Below are 9,946 nucleotides of genomic sequence, written 5' to 3' on the forward strand. Positions count from 1 at the left end.
TCTGACACACCGCCACCAACCGTTAAAAAGCACGAGCGCTTACACGAATCCAATTCACCATCATTGCGTAGTGAGCGTTCATGCGTAGTGTCCGTTCTGTCAAAGCGAAGCTACGTAGAGGGACTAGCTGAAGTTACGTCACTAAAGAGGGCAGGGAGGGAAGCTGTGAAACGGCTGTTTACGTGACGCAGACAACTATTTTTCACCGAGTTTAGAAGGAAGCGCAGTTACCTTCGTTTCTCAAGAGTGAATTGCGCATATTTTGCTATTTTCTAACGGCGCTTAACGCAAACGAACCGGCGTGAAACGTTAACGCTTTCAATAACGTGACAAATATTGCGAAGTGAAAAGTATAGTTTACTCCGCCAACATGAGAGGGGGGTCATCCTATGGGGACAGAGACAGGGACCGTGGGCGAGACAGGTAAGTCTGTGCACAAACACACACATATTTACCACAACATTGGTTGCATAAGGTCTAGACATCACAGGAAGTTTGACCCAAAGCTGTTGTGAGACTAAAACAGGAAAGCTCAAACCTCCTCAAGGCCTCTCTCACTGTGAACCTTGCACTGGGTCGATTTAATGTTATCACCAAAACATGTAGACTGGAACCCAAGTTCATTTAAACAAACACGAAACAAATATGGGTGAAATTTTGGTGACTAGTTAAGTAAGTGTAAGTGTTCACCAAAATGAGTTTGTTTCTTGTACAAGTGTGTGATTTGAGACTGCTTTTAATGGGATTTTATTGCCACAGCCATTATAAATGATATGGTTAAAGCATTTATATGATGTATGTGCAAATGCAAAGTATTAGGTATAGACATATTACATGAGTGCACTTATAGATAAAACATGTTAGAAACAGTTAGAAACATGTCATCACATGTTGGCCATGTACAGACTGGTAAAGATCAAGCAGTCCACTTACATAAAGTCTGCAGGAGCCCATCTGGACTTCATGAGAATAATAGTTCTTCAGGTAGAGTGAGGTCTGGGCTTATGGAATCAGCTGTAAATGTGTTTGTCATAGACAAAGCTAAAATACAGATAGAAATAATCATCACATGACCTTTTGGTGAAGGTAGTGTTGACACAGCGGCATGACGTAAGTAAACACATTGCTGCAGGTAAAGCCTTCCTGATTCCCCAGGGCTCTTTATCTCTCGACCCTTATCTCTCAGGCCACGGTTTGGGGCCATGAGCGGTCGCAGCAGTGGACCCCCTCCGATGAAGTTTGGGAATCCAGGTGAGCGTCTCCGCAAGAAGAGGTGGAACCTGGATGAGCTGCCAAAATTTGAGAAGAACTTCTACGTTGAACACCCTGAGGTCCAGCGCATGAGTCAGGTAACTCTCACACACTCAAACAATAAGTGAGTCACAAAACGTGCATGAACATTTTAGAACATAACAAAGTGTTGGATTTGAGCATCAGTTTCCATCAGTGTTTCTTATTTTTAAGCCTTTATGGTAGCCATCATCAATTTTGTTGTAGTTTCAGACAATATTGATACACCAAGCAACAAACATTTACAAATTGAGTCCCTTATTAATACAGTACATTCATGTACAATAAAGATGTAATGACTCTTTAAAATCATATTTTTTATTAAGTCAAGAGTAATTTCAGCAGAATGTAATCTAAAAATTATTAATAGTTTATACTCCATGTACACATTTTCTCTTTTTTCCCCCTTCTTTCTCTGTTATTTCCAGTATGAAATGGAAGAGTTCCGCAGAAAGAAGGAGATCACCGTCAGAGGCACTAGCTGTCCAAAGGCCATCCCTGCTTTTCACCAGGCACACTTTCCTCGTTAGTAAACCATACATTATATAAACTATGATGTAGAATCTCGAAACATTAAACTATCATTTTGTTTTGAAGCCTTTTTTAGGTCTTTTCAGACCAAATGCCAATAATTCATGCAAATAAATCACAGATAAATTTAAATATTGAAACCCATGTGTCTCTATGAGCCTTGCCACAACGAATCAGAAACTTTTACTATTTAGAAATGTGTTTATTCATGTGCACCTTTTCAAATATGTAAACAAAATCATTCCAAAACAGTCCTAATTTATTTCCTGTTGCAGTGTATGTGAATGACATCAGCTGACAGGAAGTTACCAACAGTCCAGCACGGTAACTGTCTTGTTGATTGTCTCCCTCGTTGTTCTGGCAGAGTATGTGATGGATGTGCTGATGCAGCAAAATTTCAAGGAGCCAACAGCTATCCAGTCTCAGGGTTTCCCTGTGGCTCTGAGTGGCAGGGACATGGTGGGGATCGCACAGACGGGCTCTGGAAAGACTCTGGCTGTAAGGCTGCCTGGACACTTTAATGGACCTTCATTTATAAAAAGTGTATTTACATAGCACATTTCAAAATACACAACATTCATACAACCTATCTTAAACATAGAATTGAAATGTTTAAACCATAAACCATTTTACAACATAAAATCAAGAACAAATGCACAAGGGCTATGTTTAGATCCTTTAAATAACAGAGTTTAAATTATGTGTTTTTAAAATATAGTAGATTTTATTGTTTTGTAGTATTAGTAGAACTTGTGTTTTGTGGTTTTTTTTGTTCCCTCAGTATCTTCTTCCTGCTATTGTACACATCAACCACCAGCCCTATATGGAGAGGGGAGATGGACCAATTGTGAGTGCAAATTCCACGTGTGTTAAGTTAGATAGTACCTCAGTGTGGGTATACGATCAGTCTGTAGAACATTCCTCACTCCTCTTCACCTTCTCTTCATAGTGTCTGGTGGTGGCCCCCACCAGGGAGCTGGCTCAGCAGGTTCAACAGGTCGCATTTGACTACGGCAAGTCTTCCCGTGTCAAAAGCACCTGCGTCTACGGCGGAGCACCCAAAGGACCACAGATTCGAGACCTTGAAAGGGGTAGGTATTTTTAAAAACCTTTGTATTGTTGAGTACTTTCCCACCTTTGGGATGGGGAACTAAGTTGAAAACTTAATTTAAAAGTCTCATAAAGCAAAAAGTGAGATTACGATTTATGTTGCTTATAAAGCAGGTAGAGGTGCTATATAAATACTGTAAAATGATCAAAGTGCTCAACCCACAGAGAAATGCACACAGCCTGTATTCAGAAACTGTGTCTTTAAATGAGCCGTCAGGACTTCTGTACAGTTGAGATGTCACAATTTATATATAGGTAGAAGTGCTGCCAAAGTGCTGTTACAGTTATTCTCTGGCTGCTGAGAGTTTTAAGAGCACAAATGTGGAAGACATGGAAACACTGACCAATCAGAGCAGACTGTGCTTTTTCAGGAGGCGTTCTTAAAGAGACAGCTGATGAATACGGGTATATTCAGACGGACAGATATATAAAAGTATATTAAAGTATTTAAACACGTTCTAGTAGAAACCCAAAATACAAGTATGAACCTGAAGATGGGACCTTTAATGCCAAAATGTTGTGGTAGCACAGTGTTGTCAATAAAATTAAACCACACATTTCGTTGCTGAAAAACACCCAAAGCGATATCATGGTATATAAATGAACCACACATACACACACTGCATTTCCTTGTGAGATGTGACCATAGACAGTACAGACCGTCATTGTTGGACTGCTCATACAGAAAGTGTGGTACATGAACTAATAAACAACCAGAGCACAACTGTTATTGAAATGGCCTGCCTAAGCATCTAATAATGTGTGTATCTTTTTTTGGACATTTTGATTTTGTATGACCTTAGGTGTTGAGATCTGTATCGCCACGCCTGGTCGCCTCATTGACTTCTTGGAGAGTGGGAAGACTAACCTGCGGCGCTGCACTTACCTAGTGCTGGACGAGGCTGACCGCATGCTGGACATGGGCTTTGAGCCACAGATTCGCAAGATAGTTGAACAAATCAGGGTAGGCCCAGTTAAATGATCACCTTGGCCTTTAAAGGGATAGTTTTGATCTTTTGATGTGGATTTGTATGAGGTATTCATTCTTAGTCAGTGTATTACCCACAATAAATGGAGGTCAGCATGCCCCAAGTTTGGAAAAGCAGACAGGAGGACAGACACAGAAGCTTTTTAATGAGGCAGCGGTAGATCAGCAACTACCATGTGGTGCAAGCTGAAATTACTGTTTTTGTCAGTGGAGTCTGGTGGCTTTAACAAAAGCCTAGAACGGCTTCAGTTCCCCCTGTGTAAACTTAAACAGGGCTTTCTGACAGCAAGGTAAAGTGATAAACATATTCTAAATATTGCATATACTAAAACAGATATAGATATTTTTGATTACAGACAGTTTTTAGGTGGCTTAAATGCATTTATAGTGCTTTCCCATCCACAGCAGTACATTGCTTAGCTTCCTGTCTGCTTCTCTCCAAACTGAGGTTGTGGCCACCGCCATCTCCTGTAGATAATACGCTGAATATGGACCTCGTACAACCCCACTTCAAAAAATTCAAACTATGTCTTTAATATACAGTATCCTTCACTTAAATCAATTGTATGCTTTCTCTCTCTCTGTCTGTCTCTTAGCCTGATAGACAGACCCTGATGTGGAGTGCAACCTGGCCGAAGGACGTTCGGCAGCTTGCTGAGGACTTCCTGAGGGACCACATCCAGATCAACATTGGCGCTCTGGAACTCAGTGCCAACCACAATATCCTGCAGATTGTTGATGTCTGCATGGAAACTGAAAAGGACCAGAAGTAAGGACAGCCAGTGAGAAAATATCTGACTTAAAATGACGTGGACGTGTCATAATTATCTCTTTTACTGCTCTAATAGTGTTACAGAACATGAGCTTGTCCTTGCCCACATTAGGCTGGGCAATATGGAGGAAATAAAAAAATTACAATATTTTTGACCAAATACCGTGACATTGATATTGCAACAATATTGAAAGGTTAACTGTTGATGGTGCTTTCACAACGTATTACACAATGAGATTTTTGATAAATAATCTTCAGTAAGTGGACATAATGACTAAGTGGTTAAATGCAAATAATAGCTAGAACAGTCTGGTAAGTTTAGCAAATGTCATCACTTTACTGTAATGCAACTCTTATGTCATATTGGGATTTCCAAAATTAGACGATATCTCATTTGATATCAGAATATTTTGCCCAGCCCTACTTTCACACAGTTAAAACTGAGCTCATCACCGCTGATGTACTATGACTGTCTCTCCCTGTCTTTAGACTTTTTCAGCTGATGGAGGAGATAATGGCTGAAAAAGAGAACAAAAGCATCATCTTTGTTGAGACTAAGAAGCGTTGTGATGATCTTACCAAGAGGATGAGGCGGGACGGGTGAGAAACGACTGTCTGTTATGACATTACGTGATGTCGAGGATGAATTGTGCAAATATTTAACAGGCGGAAGCTTTTCAGGGTGTTTAGTAATCTTCCCGCTTCATTGTGTTTTTTTTCTAGGTGGCCAGCCATGTGCATCCATGGAGACAAAAGCCAGCCAGAAAGAGACTGGGTTCTTGCAGGTCAGAACATTTGTAATACAGTGCTACCACATCCCTCCAGCCCTTTGTTGTAAATCATTTTCTCACCTTTGTCTTTCATAACTGATGGTCATACGATAAAGAGGTACTAGTTTTAAAGGTCCCATTTTAGGCTTATTGTATTTTGGGTCTTCCTGCACTGTCATCTCAGCTGGGGAATGACTTTGATGGCACTATAGTGTAGTTGTGACCTCACAACCGTACAGGAGTCCTGACGGCTTGTTTAAAGCCAGTTAATGAATGCAGGCCGTGTCCATTTCTCTGTGGATTGAGTTTTGATACTTACAGTAATGTCATAGCACCTCCACCTGCTTTATAATAAAAAAAGATGAAAATTTCACTTTTATAATATGGGACCTTTAAAGTTACTCATTCACTGTCGCCGGAGTTGGGTGTGAGTGGAGATCACTTCCTTGTCTAATTCCTACTAATGGTTTGTTTAATCCTACAGAATTTCGGAGTGGTAAAGCTCCTATACTGATTGCTACGGATGTGGCCTCTCGTGGTCTGGGTATGTCTGCTCACACACAGTTACTGCTGCATAATCTCACATGATCGTCTCTTCTCTCATTCTTTCTGCATTTTCCTGTGACTTGTATGTTTTCTGTAAATATTATTTAGTGTGATATCGCTTATAGAGTAAGACAAGTAAACAGTCACACAGTTAATTTATATGCACAGTTCAACTTCAACTATTATTTTTGACAGATAGGTAAGTATACTACAGACGAGACCCGCTATATCTGGCTAATGGGATGAAAACAAAATGCTTTTTGTGCACAACATTAGTAGAATTGCATTAGAATTAAATTTAGAAGGATCTGCCCTTGACTATTGTCAGGTTGATATCAGGTTGAACAGTCTGTTCATAATAGGTGTCACACTAGGAGTTTTCCATAGTATACAGCTGGTAAAGTATGAAGTATTGCTGTCAAATAGAAGTATGAAAATAACAAAGAAGGTGTAATCTGTTTGACTTTGGTGAAATATAATGAAATAAATCAGCACATTATATTTAACAACTGGCTGGAGGCCAGCTGGGTTTATAGTCTGTTTCTTGTTACTGCAGTTAAAAAGCTTCCTTCTCCCGGGGCTCTTTGGCACGCTGCCTGAAAGGAGGGCCGTGTGGGGTAGATGCCCCTGCGCACCTTTTCTTGTGTCTGCTTTATGGTGTCAGTAAAAATTAAATGAAGATGCCGCTCATATTATCCGTTCTTCCACATATAAGATAATAAATTGTGTAGGTGTTCCATTTATATTCTTCTGCAAAATGACACATCTTGTTATGTTTTGCGGATGCATTTGAGTAGGACAGTGACAGCTGAATTATCTCCGGTTTACCAACAGGAAAGCTATGATGGCTAGCTAATTTGTTGGCGGGATAAATGTGAGAAGGGGGGATAAGTGAAGTGTCTGAAGTGAAGTGCCAAAATCCCTATGACCGTATCCTTGTTCTTTTTCCCCCTCTTCTCCTCTCAGGGTTTGGCAGCACATGGCAGCTGTTACAGTCTGCGCTGCCGTCGCTGCCCCCTCAGTCACGCTAAAATAGAAGCTCGGCTAGTTTTAGAGACATTAAAGCCATCTTATTCTTCTTGGGCAATTAAGATCCCCCTGCCCGGTATTTTCAGTTTTAAATCCAACGAGCCTTCCTTGGGAGCAGCCTGAGGTTCCTGTATGTCTGCCCATCGGTCCGTCCCAAAAAACAGACAGACAGGGGGGAGAGAGTTAGACGGGCTCGTCTGGATCCAGTCCTGGCCAGGGTCTGAGGAGGGTCCTGCCATGCAGCGAGAGAGCAGCAGAACCGACCGTTGTGTGTGTGTGTGTTTAACGGTTCTGCTCCCATCTGACGTTGCTGGTGTGTGTGCAGAAGGTGAGGGAGGAATCCTGTCTCCCTCCCCCTCAGCCCCTCACTATAAACCAGGACTGATCAGGGGGGACTGACTACCTTTGTAAAAACAACATGACGGGGGTAAGTACCTCACCGCCCCTTTCTCTTAACTCCTCCATGAGCTCACCATACATTCAGGTAGTTCCATCGTGCTCATATTGTAGTCAATGGGATAGCACAGTCTTTGTCGTCAATCTTTCATTGAGGAGGTCACGTTTGGTGAAATGTCTTCCCTCTGTCACGATGGAGGGGAACAAGGTAGACTCATTGGTCAGCAGTGCTGTCAGAGCCCCACGTCTTCTGTAATAAGAAACAGACTCCTTCCCTTCACACATGAGCAGTAATCACGTTGGTGTGAAGATAATGAAGCCTTAACATGGTTTCTGTACAGCTCAATGAACCTGAAGTCAAGTTCAGTTATAATGGTGGTTAACTGAAATGAATCATTGGATGAATGGATTTTTGTGTCTGATGATGCAGGTAAGTTACTCCATCTGTTTAGACTTTATGAACAATATATATTTTGTATCTTTGTTAATGTACAAGAATAAAAGATTGAATTAATCATATCTATATTAACGCTCCACTTAAGAAATGGAATAAAACTCATGGATTCTTTTCCTCCCTGTGAGATTATCATCTTTTTCCTTTCCTCCATCCTGTAAAACCGATTGCTCTTTATCCAAAAGATGTGGAAGACATCAAGTTCGTCATCAACTATGACTACCCCAACTCCTCTGAGGATTATGTCCACCGTATTGGGCGTACGGCCCGCAGTACCAACAAGGGCACTGCCTACACCTTCTTTACCCCAGGGAACTTGCGGCAGGCCCGGGATCTTGTGCGGGTGCTGGCGGAGGCCCGGCAGGCCATCAACCCTAAACTGCTTCAGTTTGTAGAGTCAAGTGGAGGAAGAGGCGGTAAGAACCACTTTCAATTATTCAACTTCACATTAGACTCTGGTTTATCTAGGTCTGTAATCTAGGTGTATTGCAACTACTTTCACTTACAAGGGATTTGTCATGGTGTTTGGTGCATACAATAAACATACAAAGAGGAAAGTATTGCAACAGTTAAGAATATAAATGTACCGGACTGGAAGTCTCTTGTGATTGGTTAGCGAAAATCGAATCCCCTCCCCCATGAGAACCGGTTAGTTATTGTCAGACTGAAGATGGAGACAAAGTGTAACAAGTTAACAGTTAACAGTCCATCATACTGTAAAAGATGGGATATAATAATACTGATGTTACATTTGTTGTTTGTTACAGGTGGCAGAATGCGTTACCGTAGCAGCAGCAGCTCCCACAACCCTAACCACATGTTCCACGGGCAATGTGATCGCCGCATGCACGCTGGTGGTGGAGGTGGTAGTGGCAGCGGTAAAGACAACCGCAGCAACTTCAGCCGTGACGGCCGAGACAGCCGTGATGGAGGCTCCTCTTCCTCCTTCAGGGACAGAAACCGGGATCACAGGAATAGCTACAACTCAGGCTCAGATCAGTACCAGAGTTACAGCGGGGGCTACAACCCCCGCAGCGGAGGTCAGTCCGGTGGAGGTCAAGATCAGTCTAGCCAGCCGCAGGGTCAGTTTGGCCAGCCTCCTCCACCTTCTCTTCCTCCTCCATCATCAGGGGGGCTGCAGTCTCTGATGGCTCAGCAGTATGCTGCACCACAGCCTGCACTCCTGAGCTTCATAGGGCAACCTCCATACCCTTTTGCATCTCCACCCCCTCCTCCTCCTCCTCCTCCAGGCCCTCCACCTCCCCGGAAGTAGAGTTATTATGAGCAAGAAGCAAGAGTTAGTTTGCGCTACTTAGTGTGTTAACAGTGTAACGTTGGTTATAAGGACGTAAGGGCTAATATTTTGTATTTTTGAATAATACCCCTAAACCTAGAACCCTAACCCGTTGTTGTTTCAACCTTGTTTTTCACTACAGTTGCTGTTAACCATGTACCATGGAGGAACAAGTTTCTTGTGTTTTCATTTTAAACAGCAGTGCACAACAGTCTGTTGCTGTCGTTCACTGCTGTATTAGGATTTGGTTAGAATGAAGACTAGCTAACTCTGAGGTCTCAGTGGTACGTGGTTAAAGGTGCTGGTCTATGGGAAATGATTTCTGATATTGTCCCATTCCAAAGTCATGTCCCGCTCGAGCTTTATTAAGCTTCAGAATCTTTGACTTCTTTTGTCTTGAGGTTTTGACTAGCAGTATATTGTAATTATTGTATTGAAATTGGGTTTGTTATTCTAAACACTGAAGCAATGCATCCAAGTTGTGAAACTTCTTCCGTAGCTTCGATACCATGCAACCACTAGTGTAGTTTGTCACACTAGGTTTAGTTCCATTTTCTCTCTTTACTCTTCCCTGTCCTGTAGCAAATCAAAACTGATGTTTCTTTTTTCTATTACTTAGTAACTGTTCAACTCGTATATGGTTTTGATACATTTCTTATGGATTCTTGACTAAATTGCAGTTTGGTGATTGTTTCCTCCTTCATTCATTGTGTTCTTTTTTTCTTAATAAATAAATAAAATCATTATTTTCTACTCGTAAATGTTT

General features: G+C 41.7%; 1 protein-coding gene across 1 annotated transcript; it reads left to right on the top strand.

The window, feature by feature from the left end:
• The first annotated feature begins 159 nt into the window (after window positions 1-159).
• On the top strand, window positions 160-9,917 carry LOC310962760 (putative ATP-dependent RNA helicase DDX17). Its single transcript, XM_083935323.1, has 13 exons — window positions 160-423; window positions 1,187-1,349; window positions 1,719-1,815; window positions 2,186-2,319; window positions 2,603-2,668; window positions 2,771-2,912; window positions 3,735-3,895; window positions 4,516-4,688; window positions 5,181-5,291; window positions 5,415-5,476; window positions 5,946-6,005; window positions 8,072-8,302; window positions 8,654-9,917. Exons 1-13 carry the CDS (start codon window positions 371-373, stop codon window positions 9,157-9,159), a joined length of 1,959 nt encoding a protein of 652 aa, XP_083791449.1. The 5' UTR covers window positions 160-370; the 3' UTR covers window positions 9,160-9,917.
• The last annotated feature ends 29 nt before the right edge of the window (window positions 9,918-9,946 follow it).

This window comes from Echiichthys vipera, assembly GCF_963691815.1.
Source record: "Echiichthys vipera genome assembly, chromosome: 2".
In the NCBI taxonomy this organism is placed as follows: Eukaryota; Metazoa; Chordata; class Actinopteri; order Perciformes; family Trachinidae; genus Echiichthys; species Echiichthys vipera.